The sequence below is a fragment of the Pteropus medius genome, unplaced genomic scaffold (assembly GCF_902729225.1).
Source record: "Pteropus medius unplaced genomic scaffold, Ma_sr-lr_union100, whole genome shotgun sequence".
Classification (NCBI taxonomy): Eukaryota; Metazoa; Chordata; class Mammalia; order Chiroptera; family Pteropodidae; genus Pteropus; species Pteropus medius.
In genome coordinates, this window is record NW_024351543.1 from 8,124,606 (window position 1) to 8,145,571 (window position 20,966).

The window sequence follows — 20,966 nt, forward strand, 5'->3', positions numbered from 1 at the left end:
ACCACTTGGGTAGCTCTAGGCAGGCCCAGAAGGCAGAGGTAGGGAACCTAACAGTCTGCACTGTTATGGGGGGACAGAGATGGAACTGGGAGAGGGCTGAGCCCAGTAGTCTAGGATCACAGCCTGCCTTTGGCCAGTGGGAGAAGGTACCTGCCCATATTTGGGCAGGCAGTTCTTAAATAATTTAGATGTGAAAAACACCAAGCCAGAATAGTCTGGGGATATGATGAGGACTCGCGAATAGGATACTTCTTGTACAACTCTGAAGAGGGGCTGAGGTTTGAGTGGGGCTTCTATTGGCCACAGCAATACATGAAAAATGAAGGGGGCCGTCCCTATCCACACATAACGAGCTGCCACTCTCCTTGGAGCATCCAGCCAAGTGCTGCTTTCCAAGCGAGGTTTCGGTGCTTCGTAAGATGAGTAGGGGCCCACCACACTCACGATGCCCACCCTCCCCTCCTCGGGTAAGGAGGGGCCCGCGACAAACGAGGGAAACTCCTGCCTCTGGATACCGGTCCAGACTGGGAAAGATGAAAAGACTGAAATTGCAGTTCATTACTTCATATCTTTCTTCAGCAAGTTGCTGATAAAATCCTTGGCATCATCGGAGATCTCATCGAATGCCTCGTCGTCAAAGTCCCAGGTGGCTGAGGTAACGTTGGCTAAGGTTTCGTTGTCGTTGTCACCCATGAAGGGGGAAAGTCCACTGACCCTGGGGCATAAGAGCAGGAGAGCAGGTGAATGGGCAGGGGGTTTGGCAGGGAAAGCAGTGTGGTTTGATCCCCACAAGTGAATGGTAACTGAGGACTGGTGAAACTCTGCACCCCCACACGCCCTTGTGCCTGCCTCTTCGCCCCCTCCACCAGGGGAAAGAACAGAGAGTGTGGCTCCCCAGGCTTTTGTGGCCCAGCCTCTTCTCAGTGCTCACTGTACTTCTGGGGTGTTGCCTGCCTCTGGACCACCTCTGGACCACCCGCCTGTGAGGCTGAGGCAGTAGAATTCAGTTTACGACTTCCGCATAGTACACAGCAGGGCCCCTTCTCCCTATCTTCTATTCTTCCCCAAAGCCCAGGTTACAGCTTTGCCCCACGGAATGTTCCCCAAGGTTCCTGTGCCCTTGCTCTGCTGCGCCATGGACAGTCACGTGGGATATAGCACCCGTCACTGCACCTGTCTGTCCCGCTCCCTTCCATCTCTCATCTGCATACCCGCTGGCACCAACAAGAGGACCCAGCACACACGGGTGCTCACAGGAATGGTGGACTTTGATTCAGCAATGTGGGTTTGGTGATCCATCTACATTTGAGATCGGTGAATCTGAGACATTTAGGCCAAACCAGAAAGCTTCCCTAAGAGGTACCAGGGCGGAGCAAAGAGGACGGCCTGTTTATTTGCTGGGTGACCTTGGACAATTCCCCTAATCTCTCTGTGTCACAGATTCCTCCTCTGTAAAATGGAGAACTTACTACTAAACCATAGAGCGGTCACCACTTCTACTCGTCTTCCACATTTTCCTTCTCCTCAAACATTTACTATGTGCCAGGCACTGGACAAAGAGATTAAAACAGATGAACTCACTCTGAACACTACCCTATAACGCAGGTAACTCATTAGTTTGTTTAAGATGAGGAAACTGAGGTACAGAGGTGGCCTCATGGTTATACGGGGCCCCACGCTGAGGCGAGCCCCACTCTTGGTTTAACGTTCTGCGGCTGTCACCTTGAAATTTTTAATGTTTGAACAAGTCACCCTACCTTTTTTTTGCTCTAGGCCCCACGAATTATGTAGCTGGTCCTGCCCTGACCCCACCTGAGCCTCAAGCCATCAATCTCCTAAGTCAAGGCTTCACTAATGTTCTGTCCCCCAAATCTTTATGAATCCATCATCATAAACAATAATAAACCCTTCTAGAGCTGTTTTGGCATTCAAGAGTCCTCAGCTTATGAAATACAGCCGTACCTGAACACTAAGTTTTATGAAACAGATATTGCAAGGAAAGCTTGCCATTGGGAGGAACTCTCTGGTAAAACCTTTCGTAAAAAGAAGGAAGCCTTCGTAATGTGAATTATCTCACCCTAATCAATATATTTGTATTTTTGAATGACAGATTTTTGTAGATGGTGTTAAAGTGTCTTAAAGCAAGATACCGATTTACATTTTAAGTAAGAATGCATGGAGATCACATTATGATGTTCGTATTACAATGAGAGAAGGGTGGGAGTTTATCAGTTTCCAAGTCTACACTGTTATATGCTACTCTTTTCCCCTCTCTGAGCCTCAGTTTCCCCTTTTATACACCAAGGGAACTGGGCTAGAATTCCTAGGGGCTCCCAGCTCTCCGTTCTCTGTGATCCTGTGTGACTCATTTAAAAAAAAAAAAAAAGAAATAACAGGTCCAAAATGGAGTTATTTGCCCCCACAACAGCAGACCAAGACTTAATTGCAACTTCAGCCTTTTCCAGAAATGTATCTTTTAAACAGTCAATATGAAACTTCCGGATTAGCACTAATGAGGTGATCTGCAGGACTAAACCCCTGCTGTTCCCTTCTCCACAAAAGAGGACCTGGCCTGAAACCATCCTTTCTTTTCTTTTGTTATGACTTCTTTGTTCCATCCTCCCTCTGCCTATAAAACTCTTCCATCTGGTATAGCCACTTGGAGCACCTCTCTATTTACTAGATGGGATGCTGCCGGAATTGGCCAATAAAGCCAATTCCGTCTTCAAATTTACTCCATTGAATTTTTATTCTTTAGCAGGTCTAAGTCAGCCCCATCAAGAAGCAGCCTGACTCCTGCTTGTTAGCCATCTGCTTCCTTCTGTCTTTACATTTTACATTTGAAACAGAGAGGGGAAAGTTCTGCAGCTCTCCAAAAGACTGCAGAAAAAGCAAACAACCCTGCTGTGGAATGCTGAAAGGTCCCCTTCTGTAAACCTCCTTTCCTAATTAGGAACTGCAATCCTGCAAAGATAGGGCTTAATCTCTGTAATGTTCACAGCCAGGGAAAACCTCCTCGCCTCTGGCCTCTGGTGCTCCTCCTTCCTGGCAGCCCAGCCAACTAAAATACCCACTGGAACCCGGCTGGCTCCTCACCTGCCTGAGTTCCCCCAGCATCTTCCCTATTAGAGTGAGTCTCTAAAATAAAACTGGGAATATGTGTAGGGCATGATGAAAAAGAGACTGTTGAAAGTTTGGTGGAGGGCACCAGCATGAAATAATGCTGTTTCTAAGTGGTGGGATTTTGTAGAATTTTTTTAAAACTTTCTTTTTTGGATTTTTCTTTATTGCCAGAATTTGCCTAAAGATCATGCATCTTTTCATAAAAAAAAAAAATTTAACCTAATCAACAAACGTAATAACCTTAGCATTAAAAACACAACCACTCACCTCTTTTCTTAGTCTTTTCTAGTTTTTAACTGAAGGAGACCAGCATGCCGCTCCAAAATATGGCATAAGAATTGTTTTGAGCTGAAGGCAATTAGCTCCGTCCTTCCTCTTTCTGTCTAAAAACAGCTCCAGGTTTTTGTACAGCAGGGACAGACAGGAAGCAATCTGGCTGACTCTGTCACTTTCAGCACCATGTGCTCTGTTGAGAGCCCTAGCTCAGAAGAACTTCCAGACCTCAATCCCCATGGTAAGTGCCAGCCAGGAAAGTCCCAGAGGGCAGAGAGGCCCACAGCAGCGTGGGTGGGCGTGAAAGCCAGGACTTTGGGGAGGCTGCCCAGGGCTGACCTGCAGTTCTCAGGCCTGCTCCTCACCTGCCTCCCTGCCACATACACCTCTCCCTGATCCCCAAACCCCCTGGCCAAATACCTTCATGCTGGTGCCCTACTCTTCAAAATCATTTTCTCCCCATTTCAAAAGCTCTTCCCTATTTCTTGGTTTTAGCTTTAAAAGTAATCTAATAAACAATATAACATATCATCCGAATTATTATATTCCTCCACCAAAAAGATTTTCATTTTAAAATGAAGTGCTCTTATGACCCAGTAATTCTAGCTCTAGATCACATATCCAACAGAAATGTATAAATATATTCCCTAACACACATGTACCAGAATCCTTGCACCATAAACATAGTATGGATACGTAAATGGGATGATGTTCACACAGTGGACTACGACACAGCACCGAGAGCGAGCGGTCTGCAACTACACAGGATGACATGAAAGGGTCTCACAATCAATGTTAAGCGAAAGAAGCCAGATATGCCTTTCTGTATGATTTTGTTTACATCAAGTTCAAGAATAGGCAAAGCTAACGCATGACGTGAGACAGGAGGATTACAGGAGGATTACAGTTTTAGCTGGGGAGATGGTATGTAAGAGGGCCCTGGGGACCCTCGTGGTGTTTGGTTCATGATCTGGGTATGGGTCATGTGGGTGTGTTCGCTGTGAAAATGAACTGATTAGTCTAGACGCTGCTCTGTCCCTGACCGCTACGGAGACCAACAGCCCTCCTTTGCCCAGGACTGTCCTTTGCTTCAGCACTGAAAGTCTTGTATGTATCCTGGGAAACCTGTCAGCCCTGGGTGAACTGGGACAGCTGGTCACCCTCTAGGACTGTGGGAAGTGGGAAGCCATTCTGGATTCCTTGGTCCCAATCACCTCAATGCCAAATGAAGATCAAATCCCTGCCATGGCCCACTCCCTGGTTTGTTCTGAGGATTAAACAAGAACCTGTGTGAAAATCGGTCACTGAAGATGATCTCAGTTTCACAGTAGTGGGAAAACCAACGGAGACAGTAAGACATGTCTCCTTGATGGCTGCAGAGGGATGCAGGGACCAAGCCAGGGCCCAGAGCAGCGGGGTCTGAAGAGAGTGAGCTGACTGAAGACTGTTTCTCAAGAGTCAGGGGTCTAATCCAGGGCCAAATATCTAGTGTGAGCACCATCCAGCCTGGGGCAGCCCCAGAAGGGGTAGGCTGGGCCCTGCTATTACTTATTTACCAAGGAGCTAGGGCTCCAGAATCAGGTGTGGCCTTTTTTACTCATTTAGCTCCCTTTCTCCCAGACGGGGTAGGGAAAGGCAGGAAAATGTACTCCTGGCCAGAGGCCTTCTTCTCTGCTGCTCTGAGGAAGGCTGTGGTGGTAGGGGTGACACCAGGCAAGGCAGAGGATGACTCTCTGGGAGGCCACAGTGAGAGTAAAACTCCTGAATATGTAAAAAAGCCACACTGCGCACAAAATCGCTCTACTTCTGCTAACGCTTTTGTAACAGTGGTTCCCAAACCTGGCTGTACAGCAGAATTATCTAGAGCCATTTCTCATACTGGGGTCTGAAGACCCTAAGGGTCTAAGAAGGTATTTTTCTATGAAAATGCTTAATTTTTCCTTTTGCTTTAACAATAACAAAAAATCTTTTTTCAAAATGAATGCATGCATGTCTGCACCTTCTGGAGGCCATCCCTTAACTGTATGCTGCCACACAAGTTCAGGGGCTGCCTCTGAAGCCAGTGACTGTAGTCTGGGGCTTCAGAGATTAAACCAGCACGATCCCATCAAGAGGACGTGTTCTAGAGCTGGATATTCAGAGTTTGGTCCTTGGACCGGCACCGCTGGCAATCTGGACCCTCTTAGAAATGTGGATTCTCAGGTCCCCCAGGCCTTCCGAATCAGACCCTGAAATCTAAGGAGAGGCCTAGGTGATGCATGCATATTACTGTTTGGGAAGCACGGGTCCAGGTTACTGGCCTTTCTTCTTTTTCTCCAGCATTAACTGAAATGACTTCATATTTTCCACTAGATTTCCCAGTTCTAATTACTGTGTGGCTTTCTGTTGTCTGCTGGCCTCGCTGAAGGCTCTATCATCAAAAGTACTTATTGATCGGTCCATATACTGGACTCAGAGATGAGGCTGGCAGTTGGGGTCCCTCTGCAATGAGGATGGGGTGCTGTCCTCTGAAGACAATGATGACACCCAGGTGAGATGTGCACCTGGTCTCTCTTCCTCCTCTACAGACCCACCTATACTAGTGAAGGTATATTATATGGTACCAGCCATATTCCCACTCTCCTGACCCAAGGCCCCAGGCTGACCAGCATCGGGAATGGTGAGGGGCTCAGTATGCAGATCTTGGTGTGTGGAGCTAGATGCTCCTATAAGAGTGCGATGTGGGCTGCTGACCTCATGGGAGCATGAGCACAGGCTGTGGCTTAAGATGCCACCCTCCTAACTCTGCGGCGGGCTCCCCATCATGAGCCACCCTGTAGGACTCTCCACCCCACCCCTGTGTACCCCAAGACTCACAGGATGTAGCAGATGACCCCGATGCTCCACATGTCCGTGGCATAGCCAATGGGCTCGTAGTTGATCACTTCAGGCGCTACAAACTCCGGGGTGCCAAAGAGGACCTTCAGAGACCCTGCATTCTCTGTAACCATAATAGAGAGGGATCAATCGTCAGAACATCCCGGGAACTGACCCATAAGCAAATGCCCTCGTCTGTGTACCCAGGAGGGACACAGACAAGTACTGGCTCTAAGCTGCTCTCTCCTTGGAGAATGGTCCAGAGACACTTGTCTCCCTGCATCAATACACCAGTGACCCTGACAAAAAGTGAAATGGACAAACCACATACTCACCTCAAGTGTCTTCAGCAGGGTGGGGCGGGGGAGGAGAGGCTGTTAAAGCCCCTGCCCCTGAATGCTCTTTCCTGTATCTGTATCTTTCCTGTATCCTGTACAAAAGCCCTGACCACCTTTCATGAGTGCCCTGAGGCCCAGGCTGTGGCTTGTGCTTGGTAATAATCTCTAACTTTCAGGAAGTCCTATGAACCCTGCTGCTTGCTTCACAAAGACTTTTCTATTTAATATTCCCAACACTCTAAGAGGGAAGTATGACCCCCATGCTCCCGAGGAGGACAGGGAGGCCCAGGGAAGTGGAATGATTTATCCACCCGAGGTCAATGACACCCTATTTGTTTAAACTGTTAGTGGTTCCTGTCCAAAGGCACACCAGCTGTGGCCCCCACACTGTGCCTTCAGCAGGTGAGGGCAGAGCAGGCACATTTGCCTAGCATCTAGGCACCCATCACCAGGCAAGTCACAGTCTGCGAGGACCTCACTCCCTCACCTTCCTCTTTATGACTCACATGGCCTTAACAAGGAGTGAGCATTCTGGGAGGAGATTTACCAGGTGCCATTAGCTTTTAGCAGGGCAGTAAAAGAAAGGTCAGCTTGTGCCAGCCCTCGGGCTCCTTGTTGACAGGGTCAAGGTCAGGAGGTGCAGGGGGAAGCTGTTTCTTCAATTCCTGAGATGTCAAAAGAGCTACAAAGGCAGGGTGAGTGTAGGCAGTGTGTGAGGCAGTCACCCACCAAAATACCTCAGGGCTGAGTACAAAAGCCCTGACCACCTTTCATCATTATACTCCCACCCCAGTGCAGGAATAGCAGAGTTGCTTCAGAAGGCTGAACTGGGTCTGGGGTCCTTATTCCAGCCCTCGCACCTCCCCTGACGAGCGGTGGGACCCACTGGGCACAACTACTGTGAACCTCAGTTTCCTGGTTTATAAATTGGGTCTCATAAAATCTGCCCTGCCTACCTCACAGGGTTGCCGCGAGACTCAGATGAGAGAAAGAATGTGAAAGTGCTCTGGAAACTGTACAGTGTGATGCAAATGTAAGGAAGCACCATTTGCTGAAGGCACCAGCCCAAAAAATATAAGGACAATAAATGAACATGGATAGATAGATATAGATAGCTGACACCTACATAGTGCTTACTATGCACAAGGCACTGCTCTTATTGTTTTACCTACATTAACTCATTTGGTCCCCTTAACAACTCTGTGAGGTGGGTACTACTATTATCCCATTTTATAGATAAGGAATTTGAGACTGAGTCACACAGCTAGTAAGTGGCAGGGGCAGGATGTGAACCTGAGCCATCTCCATGGGCTCTGATTTTAACTCCAATACTGTGCATTCTCTCTAATATCCAGTGTGTGAAACACAGCCATCGGTGTTGCCACTACATGTTGGTGACAAAAGGAGAGGTGGATTGGCCTTACCCAGCCTTCTGGCCAGACCGAAGTCGATGAGCTTGATCCTGGTGCCTGTCTTGTTGACGCACATGATGTTCTCGGGCTTGAGGTCCAGGTGGACGATGCCTTGCTTGTGGATGTATTCCACACCCTCCGAGATCTGCTTCATGTACTTGATGCACTCTCGCTCTGTCAGCTCAAAGTCCTCGTCGATGATGCGCTCGAACAGCTCACCCCCTGACACGCTATAGGAACAGAAGGGGGCAATGGTCAGACCACAGGATTATAGAGCCCAGGCTGGCAGGGAGTCTGGCTAATGGTGGGCTGGTGGTCGGAGAGACTGGGAAGAAAGCCCAGGATATGGGGGTGCTGGGCACTTTCTGCAGTTTCCTGAGTCTCAGGCCACTGCCCTGTTATGCTGGTCTTGGTCTTCCATTGTGCGAGGGCCTGGGCCTCCTGAATTCCTGCCTGGGGACTCTGCTGGCACCCACTAAGCTGTTCGGGATTTAGGGAAGCATCTAGGCTGGGCATTTTTAGAGATGGTCATGAACTGAGAGATCCAGACATGATCTCCTTAGCAAAAGGGTGACCGCCAGGCAGCCTTCTTTTCTCAAATGACTGTAGATGTGTAAGGGATCATTCTTGTACTCCAGCTGTGATTTTTGGTCATACAGAATTGAAGCTTAAAAATAATACTGATGGGAACAGAAAAGTATCTTCAATAATAAGCCTCAGCAAATTTGTTGGCTGTAACCCACTATAGCTGTGATCGATTTATAGCTGTGATCGTCTGGCTATAGTATTGGTTTACTCCTTCTAACTATAAAGGAAATTCTGTAAAACGTCATGCCTCAACAAAGTAGGTGTTCAGTACATATTATCATTTGACAACCTGAAGTGGGCCAAGTGGATCTTGTTATTGACCCTTGAGGGACAGACAGAGACACACCATGAAGCCTAGCACGTTACAGCCTCTGTCAGCCCCCATCAACACATGACAAACATTTTCACTTCTGAAAGGGCTGAACTGGGAAAGGTCAGCCTTAGCTAGTAGCGGCTGGGGGGCGCTGGAACCCATGCTTTAGAACCAACTGAGAAGATCTTTGGGTGGCCAGCAGGTGGCGCCCCTCTTCTCAAACCTTACCCAGGCTCCATGTCAATCTAATCCCCTTTCCTAGGTTACAGGGGATTCTTAACATCTGTGCCTCAATTTCCTTACCTGTAAGATGCAGATAAAAACAGCATCACCTCACAGGGTTACTGTGAAGACTGAGTAAGTTAATATACCTAAAGTGTTTAGAAGAGTGCTTGGCACAAAATAAGTACTCAACAATGTTAATTATCTTTTTTTTTTTTTTTTTTTTAAGAACCAGTTAGGGCTTTTGTTGAAAATACAGACTCCCATGCTTCGCTCCTGGAGGTTTTGATTTAGAAAATATTGGGAAGTATCTGAGGATTCATATTTTTAATAAGTACCCCAAGTCGTTTTTATGAGCAGGTAAGTTTGGGAAATACTGGCATACTCAATTACCACTCCTGGGAGGCCAGATGAAATGCATGTCCTCTGGGAAATCACTCCAGATTTTCCCGTATGAAACGAATGGTCTTTCCCTGGGTTTCCACAGCCTTGTCTCTGCACTTTTTGTATCAAGTCTGACTTGCCTTAAAGTTGTTTGTAAACATGTCTGGAAAAGGTCTGGCACATCTCTAGACCCTTATTTACACCTGGCCATACCTGGCACGGATAAGGTACAGCAAAATGTTTGCTTTTAAATTTAAAATATTCTGAAATAAGCAAGTAACTATCATTTGCAGTGCCCTTGGGAATGTCTGAGGAATGAGTAGTAGAAATTGGAGCCATGGAGATAATTATTGCTGCATTTCTAGAGGTAATCTGTTTAATATATGTTCAAATAGGTTCAAACCTATTCAAATATATTTAATATATTTTGAAACTGTTCCTGTGTTCCATTTTCTAGGATGAACGGGGTTACAAAAACAGGATTAACGGTACTACAGGTTTCTATTCAAAATGCTCAAGACTATGGGTGATAATTATTGGCTGGAAAGAGCCACCACCCACAGAGATGGGATAAGGCCAAGGGCCAAGACTGGGCCAGAGGAAATGTGTGCTTGATAAATTAACAGTGAGTGAGTGAGTGAGTAAATGAATATCTACTACCAAGGCTACCTAATCCAAAGGATCAAATTTATTTCCCATTCAGGGAACTCAATACCAGATTCTCTAACTCCTTGTCTCATAGCGGCCAGATGGATGTTCTTTGGTAAATTTTGCCAATTGTAGTACGAAGGTGAGATGGGCCGTGGATGACTCAGCCTATACTGCACACCTGCTCTAGCGTGTAGGATCTCAGCACCGCTTGGAATGTAGTAAGCACTTCCAAAGGACACGCCCAGACTCCAGGCCAGAAGCCTGGGAGAACCCTGGTCTCAGAGCAATGCTGCTATAGTGATGCGGGCTTGTCCTGTGATCAGAGGTCAGAAAGGCGGACGACACATTAATTTGATTTCTCACTGTATCTGAAGCAGCTGAACTGGAGGCAGAGACTCTGGAATGTATTTTCATCTTTCTATATCACCAGGCATTGTTCTCTTAATCCCAGATTCTCCATCAAGTAAGGAGAATAGCGAACTGTACTGTCGAATGCCAATCTTTGCGCTCTCAGTTGCCAAGTCCATCTAAGCTGAAAGGGAACTACAGATCAAGTATGAATCTTCTCTGGCTGAGTTCCTATCAGCGGGGAAGCTCCTTATCCAAGTGCAGGCAAATCCTCTGGCATCTGAGCAGACTTGCCCCTGTCCTTGGGGGAAGCATGGGGATAGAGGGATGAAAGCCAGACCAGCTGAAGCCTTCTTATGTTTTCTCCCAACATTTTCCGTCTAGCTTGCCAACTCTCAGTTCCAAGCTAAGTATGGTATTCTGCCCACTGGTCATGCTGCCTGGCCTTACCCAGGCTGGGCTGCCTTCTGCCCCCTCCATACACTCCCTCATGAACTCTCTCAAGGTTTAACTTCTAAAGATAAGACATCTTCACATATCCCCACATGCCCACACTGCCTGGACCAAGCAACCTGTTCTAGGATAAATGGGAAAAGCTGCAGCTCACAGGACTACTGTGAGGGTGTAACAAGCGAGGCCACAGACACGGCCAAATGTCTCCTGGCAGTGGGGAGGTAAGTTTGAGTTTGGGGCTGAAAACAGTCTAAGGTATGAATGAAGATTTTCTTTGAAACTTTTCCAGTTCCACAGAATTTTAGTTTTAGGAACAAAAGGGAGTCTAATGCAAATACGTCTCTTCACTGGAAGGATTTAATAATTATAAAATCACCTCTCATAAGTAATAGAACCTGAGTAGTAGGATTTGTTCCACAATACCTAGTTGGGTGTTAAAATGCTCACAAAATAATCTGGAGTGGGAAAAAAGATCAGGGTACAGAAAAAGTCAATGCATCACACTACTAAGAATAACTCTCAATTACAGAGCACTGCGCCTGTCATACGTTACTCCATTTAATCCCCACATTATTCATGAGACAGTTTATATCCTTTTACAGATAATAAAATGAAGGGTTGGCATAGTTGAGTAACTTATTCAAGGTTGCACAACAAGTAAGAGGCAGAGTTGGGACTGAGGTGATGTTTATCAGACTCAAGTCTGTGCCATTAACCACTACTGCCTTTCCTACAGAACATAAACTGAAAGGAACACATTAAAATGTTTTCGGAGTGAGGGGAGAGGTTCACACTTCAAGCTTGGGGGCGCTTCACTGTCCTCCCCTTGCCTGGGAAAGAACACCAAGATGCAGATAGCATCCTTGCCAAAGGGCTGAATCCCTGAAGCTGGGGAGGAGCAATTCAAGGATGCTGCAAGCAACTGCACAATATCTCTCCAAATTTCAAATGCACATACCCTCTGATCTAACACTCCCACACTTCTGTGCACATCCTACAGATGTACACAGGCATGAATGAAAAGATGTATGGACAAGGTTACAGTGCTTGTTTGTAAAAGCGAAAGCCTGGAAACCATCCAACCTCCTATCAAAAGAAGATTGCTTGAGTATGTGGTATATGTCCACAATGGTGTCCCATGGAACAGGGAGAATGAGGAGTCTCATTAGCTACTGATTCGTGACTGTGTCCCAGAAAAACTGTGGAACAAAAAGAAGCAATGTGTAGGATTGTATCAGTGAACTTCTTGTTAAAAGGGAGGAAACTATGAATATATGTATCATGTATGCTTGTATTTTCATAAATATGCTTTGGAAAGATGCAGACAAAATCAATAAAATTGGTTCCCAGTGGTGCTGGGAGTGGGGCAGAAACAGGGTAGATGGGGGACAGGGGTAGGAATGAGATTTTCATTGCATATTTTTTTTTTGATGTGATAATATCATATATTTAAAAAATTCAGATAAGTAAAGGAAAGAAACTTAAAAAATACAGACACTGTGGTGGGCATCTGGCTTACTGACACCACTATGTGCATTTGTATGTGTGTCCATGTGCATGAGCGTGTGTGTGTGTGTGTGTGTGTGTGTGCACACCAGCAGTTCAGAGGTAAGAGAAGTGGAGGAATGTGACTAGAGGAAACAGTAGAAAAGGGAAGCCTTGGCTGCGGGTCATCTGATCCATCTTTCTGTCTACGTACAACCCAGCACAGAAAGCACTATTCTTTGGTGAGTGAAAAGTCAAGAGACTACAAACAAGCGTGACAGGGCATACAGAGCACAGCAAGAGGGCAGGAGCAAAGGTTACATTCCTGTACTTTGAGCTCCTAGCCCTGGACCCCCTTCTCTTTCGCAAGCTGGTCAGGAAGTTGCTATGTTCCTTGCCTTCTATTCTAAAGGTACCTTTAGGTCAGAATGCCCCTGACTGAAGCCAAGGAGCCTAGGACTAGGACTGGCCCTTTCATAGGGAGGTGCGGGTGGAAAGGGGACAGAGGTCCTCAAAGATCTGCCTGTTTGTTATAGAAATGAGCAGGTGGCTGCAGCGGGCTGGAGGTCAGTGGGTCAGGTCCAGTTATGTGCACAAACCTGTTCTGAGTGGTCAGCACCTGGTCATGTGGGCTGGTGAGTGTCTTGCATGTCACCTCCCTGACTGCAGCGAGAGGCTAGGGTAGGACAGGGGAGAGACACACAAGGAGGCTGAGGCCCACAGTTCTTATGTTACAGGGCAGCAGGCCACTCACATCTCTAGGACCATGACGATATTGGCCTTATCTTCGAAGGCATCCACACACTGGACCAGCTTGGGGTGGTGAAGACAGTTCATGATGCTGATCTCCTGCCGGATATTCTCTTTCTCTTTTGCAGAATACGCCTTGAAGAATTTACCTGCCCAGATTTTTCCAGTTTTCTTTTCTACAAGTCGAAAAACCTGTCCAAATTTCCCACTGTAAAATTAAAAAAAAAAAAAGAGAGAGAGAGAGAGAGAGCAAGAGAGAGAGAAAAGGCAAATTTAGCCAAGCTTTCCAATAGATGGGGGTTGGCAAACAATGGCCTATGGGACAAATCTGGCCTGCCTGTCTTTATAAATAAAGTTTTATTGGAACACAGCCATGCCCATTTGTGTGCATATTGTCTAACATGGCTGCTTTTGTGCTTGACTGTGCAGAGCAGTAGTTGCAACATAGACTGTATGGCCCACAAAACCTAAAACATCCATTATTTGGCTTCTTACAGAAAACATTTGCCAGCCCCTGCTCAAAATCAATGAAGTGCATTTTTAATAGTGTAAACCTACTCTCTCCCCATCACATATCAGCCTTAGCCTGTGCCTGTCCCTGCATCCCCACCCAGTTTCAGGACTGTCACCTACTTAGTGAGGCCTCAAGTATGGCTGATAGACTTCCCTCCCCTTCCCTGCAGAGGGACCCATGAAGTTGGGTTGAGAAAGTCCTCCCCAAACACAGAGAATGTCTGAATGCCACCTTCCTTCTTCGCCACTCTAAAGCACTGTCCCCTGGAGACAGCCCGGGAGGGCCCCTGCTTCCCACTGTGGGCACGCGGGGTTGTAGTGGTCCTCTTGACACAGCTCCCACTGATGGAGCAGACTCTTGGCACAGACTGTTAGGAAGTTGGTGTCCCTCACTGGGAATAAAAGCTGAGCCCCATTCTTTGTTCTTCCACCTGCCATACTCCTCCAGGGATAGAGCGTTAGTGGGATACAGGCAAGCTGGGGTGCTGCTGCTGGAGGGACAGCCTGGCTATGATGAGGGCTCAGGGTTGGGGTCCATACCCCAGGGAGGATCCAGAGGAAAGTGTGTACTGTTCATAAAGTGAGCAGTGACGGCCAGTTGTGCAATTCAAGAGTGGGTGCTTTACTGAAGCACTAAAGCTAGAATTGCTGAACAGTGAGCACTGATCAGGCTTGACTGCCTTCTGTGCATCAAAAGAAGTATCCTAAAGACAGTCTAATCCAGATTCAGTGCCCTAGGTTTAGTCCTGTGTAGAGAACTAAGGCACAGGAAGCACGTGCCCAAGCCTTTCACAGAGCTGGGCCAGCACAAAACCACACGAACAGCTCCTACATGAGCCCTGGGTAGGTGATGCTTTTGTGGGGTGCGACAGAGTCAATCCCTCCTGATTTTGCAGGAATCTCAGTCTGGAGGGTTGACAGAACCCAGGAAAAGACAAGAAGATGAGGCATGGAATTCAACCATAGGACCTACACCACCCTCACACTGGGGGCCCGAAGGGTGCTTCCCACTCCACTTACGATCCTAGTCTCTCTTCGATGTCGTAGAAGTCAGACACCTTTTGTTCGGTATTGACTGTCACCGTTCGGTAATCGACCTCGGGCTCCTTTTCATCTGCAGGGTAGGGGTCGGGGTGGGTGTGAGCCATCAGATCCCTCGCTCACCCCCCTCCACCCCTCGAGCCCTCCTGAGGACAGGTGGCCAGCACTCACCATCATCTGATACCTCCACTTCATCCTTCGGCTCTGGGGGAGATAAGGAGGGCCAGAGAGGACACAGGTGATTAGTACTGAAGGACCATTGAGAGCAAAACTCAGCCTTATCAGGTACAAGACCACCAACCCCAGAGGTCTGGGCATCACCATGGGGTTGGTCAGTCCACATTACAACAGGGTCATGTGCACACTGGCAAATACTGGCATCCTCACCCCACCCAGTCCCATTTTCTACCAGCTCCAATCTCTATTCCTTCCTCTCTAACACTGTGGTTCCCTAGGCCAGGGGTCCCCAACATCTGGGCCGCAGACCAGTACTGGTCTGTGGCCTGTTAGCAACCAGGCTGCACAGCAAGAGGTGAGCGGCAGGCAAGTGAGCAAAGCTTCCTTTGTATTTGCAGCCGCTCCGCAGCGCTAGTATCACTTCCTCAGCTCCACCTCAGATCATCAGGCATTAGATTCTCATAGGAGCACCGGTCCCTGGTGCCAAAAAGGTTAGGGACAGTTGCCCTAGACCTACCCTTCTTCATATCTCTTCTAGTTCCTCTGACTTTCAGAACCTACACACAACTATGGCAGTCCCTTTCTGCTCTGGCTTGAAAGTCAGCAACTTATGATTGCTACTAGTGTCAAATCTACTTATCCATTTACTGAACATTTTTTACAGAATTCTAGTAATATGCCGAGTATCTGGCCAGTTATTGTGGGTATACAAAACAAAATACACAAAGGCATAATCTCCTTCTTTCTTTGAGCTTATAACGTAGTTGGAGAGGCAAAAACACATATACTTGAAATACCCATGATAAGTGTTATATAATCAAACACACAATATCGCAGTACACAGTGCAGGAAGGTGACACAAAATTGGGAAATTATAAAGTTAGAGCAATTATTCTCAGAAGAAGTAGGTCCCGAGTTGTGACTTAAAGGAAATGAGGAACACAAATTGAGGTGGGTGATGTCACAATGCAACCAAAAGGTGTTTGTGAGGTATGGTGAAGAGGGACATAAGCAGCCCATGCTGGTTGCAACATGGATGTGTCAGGTGTGAGTGTGTGTGTGTGTGTGTGTGTGTGTGTGTGTGTGTGTGTGTGTGGTGTGTGTGTGTGGACACAAGTATGTGTGTGGCACAACACAGCCACATCAAAACTCCAGGCTTTCCTTTGCCTTGGCATAAGTTTGTCCTGGTAGGGCCACTTTGGCTTCTTGATCTTGGCTAAGTGCCTTTCCCTTTCTGGACCTCCCGCTGTTTCTTCATCTGTAAAAGGAAAGAGTTGTATTTCTAGGTAATTTCTGGGGTCCCTGGCTAGCACTAGATGCCATGCTTTGTAATGTGCTTTGTGCCCCTCAGCCGTGATGTGGGCTGTGTTCTGGCTGACAGATGGAACCGAGGGAGGTTTGCCGAGGAGATAGACAAAGAGAAGTTAGAGAGGGAGTACAAGGAGTTAAAAGGTGTAAATGTGTGCACATGTGTGTGTGTGTGTGCGGTGCGTGTGTGTGTGTGTGTGTGTGTGTGTGTGTGTGTGTGTGTAAATAAGCCTTGGGGAAAAGGATGTGATTTGCTGAAGTTCCCAGCAGAATAGGACTGAAGAAAGGAAGGGAACAGCACAGGGTTGATCTCCTAGGAGGAAGACAGAATGGACAGGGTGGAAGGATTACCGGACACTGCCAAGTCAGGAGAGGTTGTGTGTGGGTGTGCGAAGCTTTGCAAGCTTCATATCTGTGATGGAGAAGGTGCATCTGGGAACTACAGACAGTGAGCTTCTCTCTTAGGCCGAGGGCAGAACGAACTACTAAAACCCAAGCAAGCAATCTGAGAAAAAGTAACACAGTTCCTTATACAAGGTAAGTACCCCTGGCCGAACAGAGTTTTGAAGGAGTTTATAAGCATTTGATCAGGAGCAAGAAAGGCTGTGATTTGTTTAGAATTCTTAAAATGCCATCGATGCTTAGTTTAGAAAACTAAACATGAGTGGGAGGAATATTTTGTCACAGAAAGGAAAATGCTATGGAAAAATTAAAAAGGATCGGATAGACAGGACTCTCAGATTCGTGGAGGGGTTTCATAGATATTGCCGGGACATGAGCCTAACTGATCGAGTCTTCTAAATCACCTATCTGGAATTGAGAGTGACATTGTCAAATCCATAGATGACCAGAATGTACCTGAGAGGCAGGAATGGAGGAGTCATGTGTTCAGGGAGAATTTAATCATTCAGCCCTTCAGGTATCTAGTTAAAAACCAAGCATGGGAGCCCAGTTCCTCAGTCCACTGCTCTGGCCAACAGCATGCCGTCATGGGGTAAATGTGCACTGGCCACAAACAGGTGGTATCACTCTGCTCATGGTAGAGCTTGGGGCCATCTGCTCCTGGAACTCTAGCTGTTGACACTTAGAAAGTCAAGATGGAGCTAGAGGAGGTATGCAGGGCCACTGAAAGGAAGAGCTGCCATGAGAGGATGATCAGAAAAGGCTAGGCCTCTCTGGTTGGGAAAGAAGTCTAAAGCAGACAAGATAAAAAGAAAATCACAATTGCCAAGGGTGATATTAGGGTTACGGACTTTTATCAGCTAATGAATACTGTAACTTAAGAGAACAATTTAGTGTTGCCTCACGTAGGAGGAAGGCTGTAGGCATATGGAACTCATATCTCAAGAGGTCTCATAAGAACAATAAATAGGTTCAACAGATGTTAGTTCAACAGTGGTATTTCAAACTGGCCTTTAAAGGAAGCAAGAGATTCAAATTAATTCATCAGTCATTAATTTAGCACTGGTGAATGGCACTCACTGAACTAGGCCTTAGACACAAAATAACAATAATAATAATAATAATATTTTATTGTTAGGGAGGCTCCTGACCTGTGGTGCCCCTATCTGAGACAGGTGTTTGACCTGCTGAGGCATCCCTTGTCTTCTTGTTCCCGTGCCAGATTGCTGGTGTGGGATGAGCAGCAGGACGAGAAAGAGAAGGCAGGCTTTTTTGGCCTGGCATCTTTACGAGAAACCACCTGTACTTTCTTAGTGGAGTAGCGGCAGCGCTGTGAGCCACGAGGGTGACCTGCCACCAGGGGGCATTCCCCAGTTCGCCCTGAAGAGAGCAGAAGTTGTAGAACTGGCCTCTCCCTCACTCACCAGTTAGAAACCAAAGAGCTAACCTTCTTGCCCTCATCGCAAACACCGCACCTGCCCCTCACCTCCTGCCTCTCTCCTTGGCAATCAAGACACAGAATGCTTTCCTGATACTCTGATTGTGGGGACCTAGATCATTCTCAGGGAATTCACACCCCTCTTTCTGGCTCACTGGTACACTGGAACCTTTCGTCTGTATGAAGCTCAGGCCAAGGCTCCAGGCTGAGATGGTTCCCTTTCTTCTTTTTCTTCTCGTCCTGCCTCCATTCTATTTGGGGAGGAGCAAAGGAAGAGTTGGGGAAAGACCACAGTTCAATTAGCCAAGCTCTTCAAGCGTAAAGGGCTGTAGTAATGAGAGAGGTAATCGCTGTGTTTCCATCTCTCCACTGAGGAAGGAGCTAAATTGCAGTAGGAGGGACTTCAACAAAACATTAAAAAAAAAATCTTCTATTCAGAAAGAGCTATGAGATCCAAGAGTTAAGTGGAAGAACTATTTGGACGATGGTTCTGAGATATTTATGCAGAAAGATGAGTCTCATTGCCCTGGACTGAGCTTTCAAGACCCTCACACTGCATACCTTTCTAGTCAGCCTGGGACAAAGAGCTGTCACTTTGAGGCCGAAGGCTGTTTTATCCCCATCGGGCACTAGAGGGCATCCAGCACCAGAGAGGGCCTCTGCGGGCCTGCTCAGCTGTAGCCTAGGGCAGGGTGAGCGGCTCATCTCCCGCCCTTTGGCCTTTTGGGCTCTGCTCTAACTGCCCTTGGGTTGCAAGGAAGTTCCAACTCTGCAAGAAGCCTTTATCACAGCTGTTCATTAACAACTATTACACACTAGAACAAATTAGGATCAGGAGCAAGGGCAGAGTGGGTTTAAGAGTTAGGGCTGAGTAGGGCAGGAGCAGTGATCCAGACCTGCCTGGGATGAGAGAGGGCACTTGTGTTGAGGCAGGGGCTCTGTTTACTCAGTTTGGGGAAGACAGGGAAGGGAACTGCTGAGTTAGGGGTCCTAGTCAGAGGGGTAGCTCTGGCATAAGGTGCCAACAGGGGTGAGAGGTCAGGATTAAACAACACTAATGTTGCAAAAGCAGAAAGAGGCAGGAGGGGCAGTGGTGGCAGCGGGGAAGGTGACAGTGAACAGTAGCTGGGCTTCAGTGGAGGTTCACTGGCACTGCCTCTTTGATGACCACTCTATCCCACTGGGCTCCACAGGAATGACCTGTCATAACCACTTAGGCCATCCCACCCCTACACGTGCACACACGTGCACATGCACACCCCACTCCTTTGAGAGCCGTTTCCCTTTCCAGGCAGAGAGAGATGACCTGCCCAAGTTATAACCAACAAGCATCTGGGCAGTCCACAGAAGGATTCGCTTGGAACCTTCGACCCCTACCCTCACCCTTTCACTGCCCCTCCATCTTCTGACTCTCAGGCCTAAAGTTGGCCAACTGTTCTGCCTCTCCCCCTCATCTTCCTTGGATAATCCAGCTGGGCCTGGGGTTGGGGGCAGCTTCCAGCCTGGAAGCCCTGGATGGCCTGGACCCCTCCTCAATATTTCCTTTTGTCTGCTCCCAGTTAGGAGGGGTTCCAGGAGCAGTTTGGGGACCACAGAGGGGGTTCAGCTGGTCACAGGAAAGAAGGGAGAGGACACCTGCTTGGAACCTACAGGTAAGAGCCACCCTTCTCTATAGACTCTCCCTAGAGACCTAGGAGCCTCTGTCCTGGCCTCCTGGGAGCCACACCTTACGGCTCCAGTGGCTTCCGTCCTCTGCGTGGGGTCCATCAGATTCTACAGCTTCCTGGTTTACACCATAAAGGACCTGGAAGCTTTCTATTCCAGCTAATGAACATCTGACTGCAACATGTTCTCTTTTCCTGTCACTTTTCCAACAGGTGGGAAGTCTTCTTCTTGAAAGTAATATGCTAAAAACAAGCAGACTGGACCTTGGCTTCCTCTCCTGGTACCCCCACTCTAACGTTCCTGCTCCCTACTCTGCTCATTTCAAAGGGGAGTGTCAAAGGGCAGCAGATACCTCTTGAGGCTTTAGTTCATGCCCTTACTTACCATCCCTCTCCTGGACTATATTGCAGAGGCCCAACTGGTGTCTCACTGACTCCAACCTGATTCCCCTCCTCCACTCTAGGGCTCCTCGAACTTTCATACGCATACAAATCTGTGTGGGGTGGGCGTAGGGAGAGGTGGGGTGGATGATGTTAAAATGAAGGTTCAGAAGGGAGTAGGGGCATTTGGGGCGGGGGCTGAGAGTCTGTGTTTCTAACTCCCAGGATCCCAAGACTTCTGATCCAGACCATACTTAGGGGAGCAAAGCTCTACTCTTCCTCTAATTCACTTTCTAAAAAACTAGACTTGTGGTCGTGATCATTTTGTAGCACATACAGATGTTGAATTATAATGCTGTACACCTGAAACTTACATAAGAATAATTTTAAAAAACATCTAATCCAAAAAAAGGTGATATTTCAAAAGTCTTAAGTCTTAGGAACACGTGGGTCTGTCTATGGCTAGAGTCTGTATGGCACTTCAAATAAATATTAGGTTGCATTAAAAAAAAAAAAAGATCTAATCACATCAACCCCCTGCCTGAAGATCTTTGATGAACTTCACAATTTTACTTAAACTGCCCTTTCAGCGTTGCTTCCTCCTGTTCTTTCTCACACAGCATCTGCCCTGGCCACACACAAGCTTCTCAAAAAGCCATGCATTTCCATCACTTTGTACCTTTGCTCACGCTGTTTCCTCTGTGAGGAATGCCTCTCCTCATCTTCCCTGCCTCGTGGAAGCCCATTCGTTTCCCAAGACTCAGGGTAAGTGTCACCTCCTCTAGGCAGCCTTCCTCAACCTCTATGGCAAAATGACTCAGGCTTCCTGCTGTGTCTCCTTTGCAG

General features: G+C 47.4%; 1 protein-coding gene across 1 annotated transcript in view; it reads right to left on the reverse strand.

Moving 5' to 3' along the window:
* MYLK (myosin light chain kinase) overlaps positions 1-20,966 on the reverse strand; it is a 159,878-nt gene that overhangs the window by 13,876 nt on the left and 125,036 nt on the right. Inside the window, 6 exon segments of the mRNA XM_039843215.1 lie at positions 563-715; positions 6,253-6,376; positions 8,015-8,232; positions 13,201-13,404; positions 14,730-14,823; positions 14,922-14,954. Of these exon segments, the coding sequence (XP_039699149.1) occupies positions 563-715; positions 6,253-6,376; positions 8,015-8,232; positions 13,201-13,404; positions 14,730-14,823; positions 14,922-14,954 (826 nt within the window).